The 17,818-nt window shown below is 38.4% G+C and overlaps 1 protein-coding gene across 1 annotated transcript in view; it reads right to left on the bottom strand.

Annotated features, from left to right (window-relative positions):
* The window catches only part of LOC134136616 (laminin subunit alpha-3-like), a 51,970-nt gene that overhangs the window by 1,991 nt on the left and 32,161 nt on the right, over nucleotides 1–17,818 (bottom strand). Inside the window, exons 8-17 of the mRNA XM_062568530.1 lie at nucleotides 17,667–17,785; nucleotides 13,191–13,281; nucleotides 10,865–10,996; nucleotides 8,995–9,057; nucleotides 8,289–8,314; nucleotides 6,454–6,588; nucleotides 4,736–4,873; nucleotides 2,779–2,878; nucleotides 1,579–1,631; nucleotides 350–417 (exon numbers count right to left, since the gene is read on the bottom strand). Of these exons, the coding sequence (XP_062424514.1) occupies nucleotides 350–417; nucleotides 1,579–1,631; nucleotides 2,779–2,878; nucleotides 4,736–4,873; nucleotides 6,454–6,588; nucleotides 8,289–8,314; nucleotides 8,995–9,057; nucleotides 10,865–10,996; nucleotides 13,191–13,281; nucleotides 17,667–17,785 (925 nt within the window). The remainder of the gene's footprint in view (nucleotides 1–349; nucleotides 418–1,578; nucleotides 1,632–2,778; nucleotides 2,879–4,735; nucleotides 4,874–6,453; nucleotides 6,589–8,288; nucleotides 8,315–8,994; nucleotides 9,058–10,864; nucleotides 10,997–13,190; nucleotides 13,282–17,666; nucleotides 17,786–17,818) is intronic.

Here is a 17,818-nt window from a genome sequence, read left to right as displayed (position 1 = left end):
AAATAAATTTCTAATACCATCATGGGCCAGGCGTAAAGCACAGCAAAGTCTGTGAAAGCACTTTCAATGATTTTAACAAATCCAAATTCTGGAGAGGAACAAGGAGGGAACAACTGAAGTAGCTCTACGTCCCTCAAAACACCTTCTTCAGAAGAATGACCACTTTCTCCACATTATAGCTATGCCTGGCTCTGCTTTAAAACACTTATCACTTATAGACAGGGCCTAAAGCAATAAGCAAATATATCTGCAGAAAATCAAGGTAGTTATTTGGTGAAACATTTTAAGTTTTTATTGCAGCAGCAGACCTTAAAAATAATTAAGCAGAAGAGAGAGCTGCCACTCTTACAGGCATCTGATGTTATTAACACTTGGAGGAAAATCAAACATCCCTGGTTTCAAACCTTGGGTGGATGACTGCGAAAAGAAACAACTTTCATTTATCTTGTTTGAGAATCTTTTTAGCAACAATACTTAAATATTTTGCTAGGATTACCTGGGTATTATGCACTGCAGTAAACTTTCCACTTCATTTAAACCCTTGACTGCTTCTCAAAGTGAGGGGTATTAGATTTCCACAGGGAAGTACAGTATAATAGACCAGTGAGGTAAGCTGTATGAATGAAGCTGAAGCACATGCACACGAATGAAGGGGAGGCACAGAGCCTGGGATTTCCCAGGCCTCCACTAGTTCTGTGCTGGGCAAGCTTCAGCAGTTCCTGTGTGCGATGCCGTGAGAGGCTTCAACAGCGCCACAAGAGAAGCCTCACACAGGCTAAGCCCAATAAAGCAGGAATCGATTTTCTGAAGAGAGCGACCCACAAAAATGACTGGGAACTACTCTATCTGTACATGTGCCATGGTTTCTCTCCCCTTGGAAGGCAAACATGCTTTAATTGGGTGAAAGAACTCTAGAAAACAGAGGAGATTTTCATTGCAGAACACATCTAGTTTCACAAACTGAGACTTCCATACGTTACAAGCAAGAGTGAAAAATGAGTGATTCAACACAAGTGATTCAACAAATACATCTATATCTAGAAAATACAGTCTATGGAATTCTAAGTAGTTTTGTGCTAAGTGAAAATGTTTTACTAGAAATGTTCCTTATTCATCTTACCCCGACAGCCAAAATAATTCTTGTTTTCCAGAGCATAATAACCAGCTTCACAAGCATCACAGGAATCTCCACAAACATTAGATTTGCAATAACAGTGTCCATTTTCCTAGGAAAAAAACAACTTGAGGAAAAGTATTTCAGCACCTTTTCCAGAACTTCATTCTTTCAATATTTTGAATTCTTTCTAATTCTAAACAGGGTAAAAACTCTAATCTCAACAAAAAATATTATCAAGATATATCACCTGTCATTCATCTTCTGTAATGAACAGACTAGAAAGTACATACATTCAAGGCGATGAAAAATTTTAAAAACTTGTATACATCTTTAGAAAATCACCAGTTATTTTATGTATAAAAGAATATTCAGTTCTAATATTTCTAACCTTGCAAATGTTATAACAATTTATCTTTACAGAAATCTATTTAATTAATGTCTTTCTATTAATTTTATTTTACCTGCTGACACTGTCCAACTCCACTTAATGTTCCACTCACATCACACTGGCATGCTGCAAAGACAGAAAAAAGATAAATCTGTATTTCATCTTTCTGGGATGCTTTGGAGATGAAATAAATTGCTGAATCTGCAACAGTGAGTTACAGTGCAATAAGGTGGATTTTACTCTGGAAGGGTCAGAATAGCAAATGGATACCAGCACAAGGAAAGAAGAATAAGAAAAGGAGAAAGAATGAGAACTTTGGTACGTGCCATTTACTGACTTGTGTTAGTGTATTCCATCTTGTGTTTAACAGAAACAGGTTTCAGTTTGGATTTGGAGTCGTCTTTCTTTCTTAGAAACATTCAGATGACAGAAGCAAAACTGTCTTCCACCCTGACTGGCAATTCTATTTTGCAGTGCTGCTTTGAGACCAGTACAACTCTGTGTATGAAATATAAATTAAGCAAATATTGCGGGAATGAGCTATGCTGACAAAGAGGTTTTGTGAAACCCCATATTGACTCTGTGGCTGAGGGAGGAGAAGATAAATTGCAGGAAAGGTGCAGTAATTAATCTTTGAGGAGATGTTTGGACTGCACAGTATTTAGAGCTAAGATGTAATGATATTGGTAGCTGCTCTGAGGCTCCTCGTCCCATCTAGATAGCTGTTGTAGTGTAAACTGATGGAAAAGATACAGATGGGGAGAAAAAATAGGGCTCTGAAGATAAAATGATTCTTCTCGGCCTGAAGTTAACACCCTCACTGTTAGGAAACATTGAAAAGTGCAAAGTGATCATTACTACACAGGCTTAAACCGTAACAGATTTGTCAGGCTTCAAGGCAACAAGAAGGCTCTTCTTCCTTCTACAAGCTAGGAGAAGATAATTAATGAATAAACATCTTTTCCTCCAAACAATGAGCCAAATTCTGGTTTCAGTGTTAAGGAAAAACATCTTGCCTGTGCAATACACATCAACATAACTCACAGTACACTTTGGTCCGGTGTTATTAAGCACTCATGGAATGATGGTCTAATTTTTAAGAATAACTGGTTTCATGAGTAATTTGGTGTCAAATTTAAGCACTAAGGAAAACACACTATTAATAAGAGTTGTTAAAATCACTAAACACCAAGTAAGGCCGCTGCTAACAACCATCATTTTCAAAAGAATGTAACACATTTCATGCCCAAAGAAATAAATCATGAAGCTGTACCTGTACATCCCTCAGGGTTTTCTTTGGCTAGGTTCCAGTACAAGGGTTTGCATTTACTGCAGGTAGGACCTTCCACATGCTGAAGACATTGACAATAGCCCTAATGACAGAAATGAGTCAGTACAGGTCTTTTCAGAATCAAAATTAGAAACAACAAGAAAAAAAAGCCCACTTAGTAAATGCATGTTATTGAAAAATGAGGTGTCACTGACAACTTTTTTCTACAATGGCTTTCTAAGGAAAATAAGACCAAGTTGCTTTATGTTCTATTCCCCAAAAGATTGTCATTTCACACAACATTCAAAAGAAATTAGAATCTTTCTCTGCTATCCTATCTTCACAAAATAGAGAACTTTTACTATAAGAATTCAGTAAGTATTCAGAAAATCCCAGTTCATATTTATTAGAAACATACTGCTCTTTCTTGTATATTGAACTGCCCAAAGTCACTGAGAACAGGAATCCTCTCCCATTGCTACTAAGAAAAATCTAGTATTGTAACAACTCAGGCAATTTACTCAGAAACAGGGACAATGAAGCTGATTCAGATTTTTTTTCCCGTATTATCAGTACAAGATTGTTCCACATTGCCTATTTTTTCCCTACCTAATCTATCCTAAGTGTTCCAGCAGACATACTTTCCAACTCTTTTATAGCCTTATTAGAATTGTTCTATAGTATTAATTGCTTTGCAGAAAGTTTAAAAAATTTATTTCCTTAGAATAGTCATTGATTTGATATGTTCTCTTTCCTTTACTGCTTCTTTTTTTCTTCAGAGGACAGAATGGAAAAGAGGGTAAGAAAGAGAACCAAATCAGATTCCAAAATGTTAGAATTACTAGTATTTTTTTAAAAATAATGGCACTATCATATCAACAAAAAAAAAAAAGATTCTGTACTTTTAAGCCTAGATATCTTATATTTTAATTCCCCCTAAGTTCCGTACAGCATCAGGAAAAAAGTATGACGTCTGTTTTTCTTTCTGAAAATTTGCCTTAGGCACATCTATTTGTTCTGTCTCTTCTCCCTATTTTCTTTGACTTCTCCATTTATTCAATTATTTTAAAAATAGTTATACAAAAGTAAAAGAAGACATATCTGTTCTTATGAACAAACAGAAGCAAATAATGAAGAGTTCTGCTTTTCTGCACAACTCCTTTCTTCTACCTTTTCTACTCATCTATCCTTTTCCATAAAAACCATGGATGTCTCTCAGTGGAATTGTTTACTCACATCACCACAGTTTCCATGACTCCCAATCAGCCAGTTTTGAGTAGAGGTGAAAGACATATACAGCTGTATATATTAGGCTACACAGATAGCTCTTTCAGTTATTTTCTGGTTATGTTCAGTTCATAGTGTCAATGATGAAGGACTATCTTCTTTGCTAATACTTACCAAATGAGACCCAAAGCTGCCTGAAGGGTCACATTCACCACTGGCTTCTGTATGAAATTAAAAAACAAAGATATTGAAAGATCTTTTTTAAAAAGAGTCCTGGAATACAGTACTATAGAACTGCAATGTAGCAGTTTCAAGTTTCAAAGGTTTATTTTAATCTGGTTATCTTGGGGTGATTCAAATACTTTAAACTTCAAAACCAACCTAAGTCTTTAATAATGATGGTGCAAATTTGTATTTAGCCTACTTTAGACTATTTATTTTACTATGCAAAGTAGTAATTTGCAAAAATATGTCACTGACCTACGGAACAGAGATTTTTTATTATGTTTCTTGTGCCAGCAGCTAAAAAAAAAGAGTTTAACCTTAAAATGTCCTTCATTAAGTAAGAATGAACAACGAATAAGCTCGTCTAAGTTGTGCTCTTGGTGTGTTCCTTCTCCTTTTCAGTGGATTTCTATAATGCTTTATACACAGCAGAATGCCCTGGAGAACCTGGTGATAAAAATGTAGGAAATCTGAACAAGAATGAAGTATTTTCTGTCACAAATGTTACCTTCACAATAGGGGAAACTGTAGGCTCCAGAAAGGCATCTATCACATTGTCGCCCCGTAATGCCTGTTTGACACGAACACTGCCCTGCTGTTGGCTCACATGAGTTGTGATGGGAACCGTGAGGAGAACACTGACAAGCTATATAACAAAAAAACATTGACAATGTTGGTAGGGCTCATCCTCTAACATATACCAAGCAATAGACTAAGCAGTAACTTTCCAAACCAGTAGTACTTTAGAAGTTTTGAAAACTATTTGTGTGGAATATGCTCTATTTTTCTTTGCAATAAAAAACTCACAGGGTCCTCCATTTGCACATAATTCTACTTGGGACCCATGAGTTTGAGATTGCCTCCTATTGACAAGTAGGATTAACAGGAACCTTAATAAATTCCTCTTTCTCTACTTTGTTCCATTCTAAGAGCAGACTGAGGGAATTTGGTTTTCTGTTTTCCTCATTTTTTATTGTTACAGAAAGAGCATGGCAAATTCTGTAACTAGACTTCCACTTGAAATTATGATGGCAAAATACAGAACATAAAATTGTATGCCCAGCACGCCTTTAGATCCGAGAGCAGAGGAGGCCAGGAAGAAGCTTTGAAACAAATCATAAGACAGACTTCTTATTCCATATTCTTGTATGAAGTCTCAGCTTTCCAATGATTTACCTGCATAGAGTAAATAAGAATAATGCCACAAAAATGAACAATAGTACTACAACAGAGGAGGATAATCTTTGCTCAGATAGAGTCTAAGCTTGAAATTGTTAACAAGAATTAATGTAGCCAGTTTCCTAAAGAGGGAGAACAAACCTGTCAGATTATTTTTTGCTATGGCTGTGGTGATTAATAACAGCCAAATTTTGAGGATATGTTGCTTCTTTAGCACTAACAATATTTGATTTCTAGGAAAGAATATCTCCATTTATGATGATCAAGTAGCTTGCTGATTTTTACCACAGGACCTGCAGTTTTTACTCTGCCCGATGTTAAAAACATATATATATATGTTTTCAGCCTGATTAGTCAATCCACTTGGACAGCAAAAATTGTTGATGTGGTAGAAGTTTTTCAGAGAAGAGTTTTTCAGTTTTTCTAGACTAGAATTTAAGGTTGGTGTAGAGAGCACCTATGAATGCGCTTTAAAAGCTTACACAATACTGCAAGAAATAGTAGAATCCCAAATTAGTTGAAATGTAGCTTAAACTTTCCAGGTTGAGTCAGAACTCAGCTTATGAAATGAGGCTTAAATGAAGTTTATGCTTTTAAAATGAAGCCTATACTCTCCAATGAACTTAACTGAAGCTTATAATCTCCAATAAGTCAGAATTCATAAAGGTGCATGCCCATTGCCTACACTCAACTTTAGATTTCCTATATTAAAAGGAAGATATAGCTACAGCAAAGCCAAACATTCTCATGATCCTATTAATCCAGCTAGCACAGATAATAGAGATACGATAATAGAGATAGCACAGATAATAGAGATGATGTCCAGAGTGGGCTGCCAGAGTGTGAACTTGTTAGGAATCCTGGCCACTGGCTGAGTCTTCAGTGTTATTGTTGGCTGCATTGAATGGAATGAAACTTTCATGGTTAGATATGTAGTTTGTAGCCATGTAGTAGACAGAAATATGTTTGAGGGAATCAAATCATTCTTTTCTGTGTAACAGAAATGAGAGAGAAAAGCCAGAAAAGGGAGGAAAGGCTGTTACTCACCCAAGCAGCTGGGATAGCTGTAATAACCTGGAGCACACTGGTCACATCTAAGTCCAGCATAGTTACTATGGCACAGACACTGACCTCTAGGACCACATGTATTGGCCACAGAACCACGAGCATCACAGTTGCATTCTGCACAGGAAAATATAATAGATAATTATCCTGACAGATACATATCTAAATTGGCATTATTTAGATCGGAATTTGCCAAAAAAACACCTTTGAATGCAAAGCAATCATGAGAAATCCAGATAAAGCCGTAGTTTTACCAGCAAAAATAAATATTCTCCAGTAGATACGTATAATGTAATTGCCTTCTCAACCATTGATAATAAAGTTCTTACTGCAATGCTAAAATCTATAGTTTAGAAATTTAGTTTGGTCCCTTGCAAAACGTGTAAGGAACAGTAATTTATCTTACAATGGAAAATCACATGAGATAATTAGTTAATAACTTAAAAATTTAACCTCAGACCTAGAGCGTCCACAAAGCTAGGTTGGGTCTAACAGTTAACAAGAAGCTTACTAGTAAAGCAGTTTGATAAATGATACATGAGGTAAAAAAACTGTTCACCTATATTGGTTCTACAAGCTAGCAAGCTGTGCAGTGCAGGACTCCGTAGGTGACAGACATACAGCACATTGGTAGACTATAACAACTAGCTGGATGGGTGCTTTACACAGTTATCACTATTTTAAACTAACAGCTCTAATACAGATAAGATGTATTCCATTATTGATGCAATACTGGAAGTTATACAGCCTAAGCTTTATATATACACGAATGGGAGCCCATCTGGAGATCCCAGCTGCCAAATGGAGAAGCTAAAAAGTTGCAGCTGATCACTTGAATTTTACGAGACCACAGAAGCTGAAGGGTGGAAAGATTTCACTCAGCTTCACTGTCCCACCTGGGATGACTGACAGAAATATAAAGCAGATGCTATTTAAGCACTGTCTTTCCATCCCATTTTGATATTCCTGATTCCCCCTTTGAGTTCCTCTCTCTCTAGCAGCCAATGATGTCTGACTTTCCTGCATCTACTTCAAAGGTTCAAGGAAATATGGAGGACTTGCTCTGAAGTATGACAGATAAAAACATTGCATCTTCCAAAAACATCACCTACATTAGAATCAACCCCCATCTGAATATATATAACATCCTCTCTTCATTTTAATGGAATTGATTAGTTTAAGGATTCATATTGCTATCACTCCTACTGAATAAATCTTCTACTGATTTCAACAGGGCAGGACCAGAGAGGTCAATTTTAGCTGTGGCAGCCAAAACATTGCAGATCTACCTCTCTTTTAAAGATCAGAACTCCAAAGAGGAGTAGAAGGCTAGACTGCTCATCTTCCACCACAGTTTGCAGCATACCACATTAGTTTAAATTTAAACCAATGGCAGCTTATTTTAATAGAACAAGCTATGAACAGTGGCAGTTAGGAGTGATCCCACTGCCTGTGTTTTCAACTACTTTTTTCTGTCTTTTACAGCTTGTTTTTGCATGTTCTCTTAAGCTTTCATATGTCTTTTCAGTTTTCAATGTTAAAAGCTTGAACACATTTGATATGGTTTGATTTGCAAACATATGAGAGAAGAGGATTTACAAGAGTGCACACAGAGGCCTGTGAGGGCAATTATTTTTAATGCTATATAAAGGAGAAGATAATTGGCTACAAGAAAATAAGGCTTTGTGGGATGTAATGGCAACTGCAGACAACTTCAAGAAAACAATTAGGACTTGTAAATTCATAAATGAATTAGCACTGTCTGCTTATATTTAAGTGTCTGCTCCACTAACAGAAGAAAATACTTTTCCTAATACCAGCATACACTCCAGTTCCATGAAAGCTAATAAAGGAGAATAACATCTATTTTGGTATCTAAGAAAGGTTGCTACATCTTTAAAATCTATTAGGCCTAGATTGCATTGCAAGTATGTATTTAATTAAGTTCTAGCTGTGATGCTGCCTCAGTTCTGCAGTATCATAATATATACTTAAAATGTAAACCCACTGAAGGAAATTTTACAGATTTGAGACAGCTTTGCAATGGGCTAAATAAGAAATATATAGCTCTTTTAGAAATCAAAGCAATACATTGCCAATGGCAATGTACAACTTGCTAGGTATAAGAAGACAGTTCATAAACAGAGGGCAGTTAGCCTTAAGAAAGAGACTTACACTGTAAAGTAGATGTCAAGTTCTACATGTCAGAAAGTCTGATGGATTTGTTCATACGAACAACAAACAACAAGATGGTCAGCTTCTTCTGCACATGTTTGCGGGAGGCTGGCCAAACCTATTTTCATCTATAATTCTTTCTGGAACTAGCCCACTAAATTGTTTAATATTAGCATGACTATATGATAAACTGCTGGTAAGAACAAAGCCTCTTTGAAATAAAAATATCAATACTGGTAAAAATACAACATAAAACTGCATGAAAGAACAAGCAGCACTGAAACAGTGAATAAAAATGAAACAGGGAAAAACAGTGAAAGAGGGAAAAAAAAAAGAAAAAGAACTTACCTATTATGTCACCAGCCATAGCATCTCTTGGATTTGGAGAAGTAAAAGGATAAGCAGGAATACCTTTAGAACAAAAGAAGTAATAAAATATACCTGAAATAGACAATAAATTTATTTCTGTAAAGATCATGCCATGAAGTTGTCTACTGTCAACACAAAAAGAATAATAATCATATGCTCTAGTAACCAACTTGAGTTTAGTATTGTTTTAGTTAGCAAAAGTGTAAGAAACCTTTTACTTTTGATCTCCAATTTAAATCCAAACATCCTTCTCAAAGGACAGTATGAAAGGCCAAACACCATTTGGAAACGCTACCAGGTTGCTTCCCTGCCCCCTGCTACTTTGTGCAGAAAGTTTTCTCATGCTAAACAGTATTATCTCGGAAGCTCTGCATTTATTTCTTGGCTCCTGCTTCCATTTCAAAGTTCATCTCCTGTTGTTCAGCCCTATCACTTCCCACCTCAAGTGCTAGAATTTATGATGTGTGTCTTACATCTTGGGAGTATTTCTGAGACTCCTCCGCATTAGGAATGGGAAAGACATCCCAACAAACTTCCCTTCATTAAGACGGATTGTGATCCTTACCAAACTTGATGTGCCACAAACTCCAGCAGCATTTGATCGAAGTCTCTCTGAGCTGAACATACTTTAAAATGCTGGATTATGAACAAAAAGCTAAACAGATATGATAATCTAGAAAGCATTATACAGAAAGTATTTATTTTATTCAGAACAATATTCAATTTTTACACTGCTTTATCCTGTGTTTTCTATTGATTTCCCTCTTCACTGTTCCAGTTTTGTAATGGTATCTCTCTTCTAATGGTGTAAAAGCAATGTATAATTGAAGCATCACAGTGGTGAATCAAACTGCAAATCCTGCCTCAGAACAACCCTTCTTTATTGACTATCAGAAACACAGTTCTCATGCATGCACAAAACACTCCCAGTGATACATTTTTAGAATCTGATCATGGAATCGCAAGATTTTACACAACAAATACAATCCTGGTGTTATATTTTCTTCTCAATTATTGTATATTTAATTTGTCTCTGAGAAAAGCATTGGATTTTCCCAACACATGTCTTAGTATCTTTATTTTAAAGTAACAATCTCATTTGTATATAATTTATAGCATTAGATATTGTTCCAATACCAGTTTGAATAAATGGAAGGAGTCATCATTTCTGCTATATCATTTTTTTAATGTGTTTATTTTCTTTGGATTTACAAACATCTTTCTTTCAGCCATTTTCCTGACAAATCCAAAACAAATTGTAACCCTTCCTTCAACCACGTATCAGCAACTACCAGCAGACAGCAAAAATAGACAGCATGTCTGAGAGTCTAATGTTCTCCCAAGAGGGTCTTTCCAACATTGCACAGGCGCTATTCCAGGGGCAAAATCCTCTAAAAGTCCACAAGCTGGGTTTATGGGGAGGGGTTATCCTGCAAGGCCTCAAGAACACAGAACCATTTTCTCCTCTCTCTCTTGCTACAGCCACATTGCACTTCCCAGTCCAAGTGAATTATGCCTAAAGACACTGAGTCATATTTGAAACAATCTGTCCAGGGCGTTAGGACTGGAATTCACAATGTATTGAGAGACAGGCTCTAACTTCTCCCAGGATGTCTTAAATGAACTCAGAAGTCTGAGAATGCAACCAAATCTACCTGATTTTCAAGCTAATTGCCATTTTGTAAAACAAACTAGATTCTCTTCAGTGTTACGACAACTGATTCACCAGAATGTGTAAACATTAGAATCCAAAATGATGGAATGTTTTATCCAAGTGTAGTGAAAATGGTTAATTCCTTGATGCATATTAAAAACATCTGAAAAGAAACATTTTTATTTGTGTACTTACGGACACAAAATGGAAAACCATAGAATCCATCTGCACATTGCTCACAGCTTTCTCCCTGGAAATTCTGCTTACAGAAACAGCGGCCAGATCCTTCCTCACAACCTTCCGCATGCTCCAAGTCACAACTGCAGGCTAAGTAAGTATTAACAATTAGGTACTTTATAGAAAAAAATTAATTTGTCTTCTGTAGCAGTGCACAGTGTATTAAACAGTGTTTCATTTGTAGTTCTGAATATCTCATTATTTAAAGAATTAACATTTGCATGCTATTTCACATTTTCCAAGTTTCCAAGTATAGTACAAGTACTATATCAGAATTTAATCTTTCTGATATCATTAGGGATAAGAACTATATTATTTTCTTACAGTGTTTATTTTTCATAATTCAGAAAGTTGTCCTTTATTACTCGATAGCACTGCAGCAACTACCCTTTTTGCTGCTTCTCATCTCTCTCCATGGTCTGCGTTGAACACCAGCCTCTGTCCACTCTCCCTTACATACGAAGTTCAAAAACATCTCTGCAGCATTCCCACTCTGTTGACTTTCCATTCATTTCAATACATAAATAATCTGTAACCTTCTCCTACCTGTCACAAAACTCTTTCATCCTGGTCATAATTCAACCTTTATCTTATACCTATACTCAGTTCTTCTTTATAAATGTTGTATCAATATTTATTCTGTTGCATTATTTATTATACATACTAGCTTCAGTACTTTGGACACACTGTCTCCCATAACATCCTCCTAGATAAACTCAGGAAGTCTGGGTTAGATGAGTGGACAGTGAGGTGGATTGAGAACTGGCTGAAAGGCAGAGCTCAGAGGGTCATCATCAGTAGCGTGGAGTCTAGTTGGAGGCCTGTGGCTAGTGGCGCCTCCCAGGGTTCTCCCAGTATCTCAGTACTGGGTTCCATCCTGTTCAGCTTTTTCATCGATGACCTGGATGAGGGGACAGAGTGCCTCCTCAGCAAGTTTGCTGATGACACCAAGCTGGGAGGAGTGGCTGACACACCTGAGAGCTGTGCTGCCATTCAGAGAGACCTGGACAGGCTGGAGAGCTGGGCAGAGAGGAACCTCGTGAGGTTCAACAAGGGCAAGTGCAGAGTTCTGCAACTAGGGAAAACAACACTAGGCACCAGTACAAGCGGGGGGCTGACCTTCTGCTCTGCAGAGAAGCCTGGGAGTGCTGGTGGATGACAAGTTGAGTATGAGCCAGCAAGGTGCCCTTGTGGCCAAGAAAGCCAATGGTCTCCTGGGGTGCATTAGGGAGAGTGTTGCCAGCAGGTCGAGGGAGGTGATCCTGCCCCTCTACTCAGCCCTTGGGAGGCCACATCTCGAGTACTGTGTCCAGTTCTGGGCTCCCCAGTACAAGAGAGACATGAAGCTACTGGAGAGAGTCCAGGGTAGGGCTACGAGGATGACCAGAGGGCTGGAGCACCTGCCCTATGAGGAATGGCTGCGAGAGCTGGGCCTCTTCAGCCTGGGGAAGAGAAGCCTGAGGGGGGGGGGATCTTATCAATGTGGATAAGTACCTGAAGGGAGGGTGTCAAGGGGATGGGGCCAAACTCTTTTCAGTTGTCCCGTGTGACAGGACAAGAGGCAATGGGCAGAAACTGAAGCACAGGAAGTTCCGCCTGAACGTGAGGTGGAATTTCTTTACTGGGAGAGAGTCGGAGCACTGGACTAGGTTGCCCAGAGAGGTTGTGGAGTCTCCTTCTCTGGAGATCTTCAAGGCCTGCTTGGATGCAGCCCTGTCTAACACGCTCTAGGTGACCCTGCTGAGCAGGGGGGTTGGACTAGATGATCTCCTGAGGTCCCTTCCAACCTTACTGATTCTATGATTCTATAAAGTAGGAGTGGACTTCATGACCCTTTGAGCTGTCAAATAAAATTTTCAAGACTCAAAAGATACATGTACATCAAAGAGCTAAGAGGAACAGAGTCATGAGGGTGAGAGATGAGAGTGGTTTCTAAGAGGTCACACCAGTTCACTGTGGGGCGTGCAGCTGCACCCACAGTCTGTGTGATTTTATCTCCTCAGCAGCCTTTTCTGGCTTACTTCCTCCTATGGCCATGCTGCTGGTCTGAGGTTTATGGCTCATACGACACAAATGTTGAGAAGAATACCATTAAAAAAGGTTTAAATCAACACAGAAAGTCATTTGCTGTTACTCTTCTATATCTTTTGCTCACTTTTTAATATTTCCTCCCTGAAAGACACATCCTATGCCCCGATTATAGCAAAAACAAACAAACAAACAAACAAACAAAAAAGCCCCCACCTTACCAATATGAGAAGACAGTGCATAAAGAAGAACTTACGTATACAGCCATCATGAGCCCTCACTGGAACGCCATAAGGACGATAGTAACCTTTTGCACATTTCTCACAGTTAACACCAGCTGTGTTATGCTGTGCAAAATAAAACAAAAGGAGAATATACAGTGAAAAAAGGAACTTAGATAGAGAATTAAGAAATATTAACATCCTTTATGCTATTCCTATATATCACTAAGCAAAAAACAGCAGATCACTACAGTAAAGACTGTATTTGTCAGCTGCTGATTTTTAACTACCTGTATTTTCTAAAGCTTTCTGAATTACACTATTCTCAAATCTAAAAGCTGAATTTTAACTTTAAAGCATTATAAAAAGACCTATTTTAACAAAACATTAATTTAAATCAAGGGAAAAATCTTTTCTATCATCAGATGTTTCTCTTTCATACTGCATTCTTATCACATTGGGTACATAATTCAGGCAATTGCATTGTGAATTTTTGATGGTATATAATACTTTTTAAAATACTTTATATCTAAGGTCAACATCAAATGAAAGTGTATTTTGACAATAGCATCTCTTGCTGTAAAACTTTTTCTTGCTTGATGGAGGCAGTAACACATAATGGCAATGTTGTTCATGAGCTGAGTAAATCTTGGGGCTGGTGGTGAGGCAGTTGCAGAGTGCCTAGGTCGCTGCTGGGGGCTACTGTCCACAGTTGGTCTCAGTTCACGAAGCTGTTTCTGCTCAAGACTGTGTGGGGGTACTTGAATAGTGTGCAGTGATGGTCTCAACAAACTGCAGGCCACAGTCTATGGCAGCTACTGATGCTAAGGCCCATGGCTCAGACACAGCTCCAGGAGGCAGACGCCACTCTCCAGGCTCCTGCTGGGGCCTGCAGTGTGCAGGATGCTCAGGGCGCTACTGGAGTTGCTGTTTGCAGTTGGTTTCAGTTCATGCAGCTGTTTCAGGCTATGCTTCCAGCTCTATGGGGAGCTTTTGTCACCTTCAGATCCAAGCTCCTGCTGGGAAATGCTGACTTCTGATTAGGAAGGGTCATGCTCACATTGAGCAGCAGCTAGAGACACAATTTTGTTGCAGTGCTTAGCATAGCAAGGATGCAGAGGGGCCCAGCATTTCTGCTTAAGATTGTGTGGGGCTGCTTGGATAGTGTGCAGTGATGGTCTCAACACACTGCAGGCCACTGTCTATGGCAGCTACTGGTGCTAAGGCCTGTGGCTCAGACAGAGCTCCACGAGGCAGATGCCATTCTCTGGGGCTTGGCCTGCTGAGAGTGCCTGGGGCTGCCCAGGGCTGAGAGGCAAGATAACCCAAGGGAGAGCTTGTGGTAAGATCAGAGGACAGACCAGTATAGATGATGTAGAAGGTATCTGCTACAAACCACCTGATCAAAAGGAGAAAGTAGATGAAACCTTCTTTAGATAGTCAGAGAAAGCTTCACAGTCATAGGCCTTGGTACTCGTGGATGGCTTTAACCATTCCAGTATCTGCTGGAAGGGCAATGCGGCTGGGTCCAGGTAATCCAGAAGCAGGCCTTTGATAGAGTCTCCTTTGACAGTATTCTTACGACCACATTGGTGAGATATGAACTGAATAAGCTGATGATAAGGTGAGTGGAAAATTGTCTGGACTGTTAGCCTGAAAGAGTTGTGGTCAGTCGTGCAAAGTCCACCTCATGGCCAGCAGCTAGTGGCATGCTTCAGGGATCAATACCGGGACCAATACTGTTCCATGTCTTCTTTAATGACTCACATTTTGGGACAAAGCACACTCTTAGCAAGCTTGTGGACAACACCAAATTGGGGGAGCAGTCAATGTCCTGGTTGGCAGGGAAGCTGTTCAGAGGGACCTAGACAAGCTTGAGAACGGTTCGACAGGAAACTCAGAAAGTTCAACAAAAGCAAATGCCAAGTCTTACACATGGGATGGAAACCTCAGACAACAATATAGGCTGGGGGCTGATTTCTTAGGAAGCAACTTTGTAGAAAAGGACCTAGGAATCCCGATGGGTTTAACAAATTTAACACGAAGCAGCAGCATGTCTTTGCAGGAAAGGAGTGCAACAGTATCCTGGACTATTTTAATAGGAGTAGCCAGTAAGCTGAGAAAAGTGACTCTTTGCTCTCTTTGGCACTTGTCAGACTGCATTTGGAGTACTGTGTCCAGTTTGGGGCTTCCCATTGGAAGACAGATATTGTCCACCAAGATGGTCAGAGACTAGAACATGTGACATTAAAGAGGGTACTGAGCAAACTGGGTCTGTTCAGCACTGAGAAGGCAAAAGGGAGACCTTATTGCTATCTACAACTACCTGACTGGAGAATACAAAAGGGATGGAGCCAGACTCTTCTCAGAGTTGCACAGCAATAGAACAAGGAGCAATACATACAAGCTGGAACATGGAAAATTCTAATTAGATATTTTTCACTATGAAGGTAGTCACATAACAAAACAAGTTTCCCAGGGTAGTTATGGAATCTCCATCCTTGGAGATGTTCAAGCCACAACTGGATAAGTTCCTCATTAACGTGACCTACTAGACCTGCTCGGAGTTGGATTAGATGATTTCTGGAGCTCCCATCCAACCTAAATTATTCAATGGTTCTATGGTTTTTCTCCCTTCTGAACTTGTGGAAGGATTAAAGAGAAAATGTGGAATGTACAATACTTAAAACTATCTGACACATGCAGAACAGAATATATGGGTCAATATTATCAGATTCTAAAGAAAGAAAACTTATCCGTGTGTGCAACACTTCTATTCCTATTGTTTCATCATTCAGTCATCCATTGCTAACACTTTCTTCCATGACACACACACACAAAAAATTAAAATCCATGTGTTCTTTCTATGAAGAAAATACTATAATTAGATTTATGCTAAACTTATTTAATCCAATGTAATTTCCTAAAAATTAGATTACCAACATCCAACATCAGTTACACAACCAGAACTCATAGATTTAGATTAATCTTGCTCTTTTATATCCTAAATGCAATTTAAGAAAAATGTTCTATCATTAATAAGGAGCTAACAGGAAGCATCACCATGATATATCTTACCAGACTGGATGATCAAAGTTAAGCATACAAATGTCAATTGGAAGACAAAGAACATTTCTTCTGCTAATGTTAGCAAAAATAATTCTACCTTCTTCTCGCAGCACAGATAATACCTGATTATATTATGGCAATAAATGGGAAATACACTATATCGTTTTACTGGACATTTCCTGTTTTGTTGTTTAAATAGATACATATTTTTAAATGTGCAGCATGGTAATATATAAATCATGATGAGTAGGTTTCATAGGAATATACAATTGATGCTAATTTTCCCTCTGATCTACATTCTGCTGAGCAGTTTCTCATCATTCTTCAGAAGATTGACTCGACAACAAAAGGAAAATAACGCTTCAAAAAATTCTAGCTGTATTTAGAGAGCCTGAGATCACTGAATCAGTGAATAATTTAGGTTGGAAGGGGCTTCGGGAGACTGGATGGTTCAACAGTGCTCAAAGCAAACTTAACTCCAAGGTTAGATCAAGTTACTCAGAGCCTAGTGTGATCTTTCCTGATAGTAATTAGTCAGAATAGTATAAAAGTTACTAAGAATGAGACATCCTTTCTCTTTGCAATAATATAATATTCAGTAATGACATATACAGTGTAAAGTCCCTGACTTCAAGTTTACATCTGTTGACTGAATCCAGCATAGCCTCTAAGATGGTTAGTGGCCTGGAGCACATGACATGTAAAGAGATACTGAGGGAATGGCTTTGGTTAGCTTGGAGAAGCTTAAGGAGGCATAAGGTATCTACTTGCAGTTTTCCATTACCTAAGAGAGGAGTACAGAGACAACAGGGCCAGACTTTTCTAAGACTTGCACAGTAAAAGGACAAAAGCCAACTACCACAAGATGCAGCTGGAGAAATTCCTACTGAATAGTAGCAAAAATCTCTTTACCACTGGAGTGATTAAATTCTAGAATCTCCGTTCTTGGAAATACTCAGAACTCAACTGGACAAGTCCCTGTGCAATCTAATATAACTTTGTAGATAGCCCTGCTCTGAGTGGAGGATTAGACTAGATGATTTCCAGAGGTCTCTTCAGCCTAAATTTTTTCTATGAAATAAGCTTTTTTAATGGCAATAAGCTTTCTTCCTGTTACAGCCTATGCTCTCCTTTACTTCTGCTAGTGAAGGAGAGGCCCTCTGTTTTTGCTTCCATAAGGAATCAAGACTTCCATAAGGACAAAGTTTGTATTTTTTTTAGGAAATTTTACTTTTCCTTTGTTAAGCAAGCAAATGACAAAGTCTATAATAACAGGAAAGGGATTTTTTTAGTTATTTAATAGTTAAATGATGTGGCTTTACTTGAATCACATGGGACTAAAGTACGTAAGCATATTTATTTCTAGTGTGGGCACAGTCATACTCCAGAATCCATTTCTCCAAATGTCATTAAGTTAAACTGACCAAAACCACCTTTTTTACCTGGCAATTAATGCAAACTCCACCACCTTCGTAATGCCCATGGATGTTTAAGCTTTCTTGATGATGAGCAATATCAGCATCATAGTAGCAATCAGTAGCATGTCCATGGCAATTGCAGGCTGAAAAAGTAATAGCTCAAGTCAGCTTCCATT

Source organism: Rhea pennata, chromosome 2 (assembly GCF_028389875.1).
Source record: "Rhea pennata isolate bPtePen1 chromosome 2, bPtePen1.pri, whole genome shotgun sequence".
In the NCBI taxonomy this organism is placed as follows: Eukaryota; Metazoa; Chordata; class Aves; order Rheiformes; family Rheidae; genus Rhea; species Rhea pennata.
Note: the sequence above shows the minus strand (reverse complement) of the source record. Positions and strands in the feature narration are given on the sequence as shown.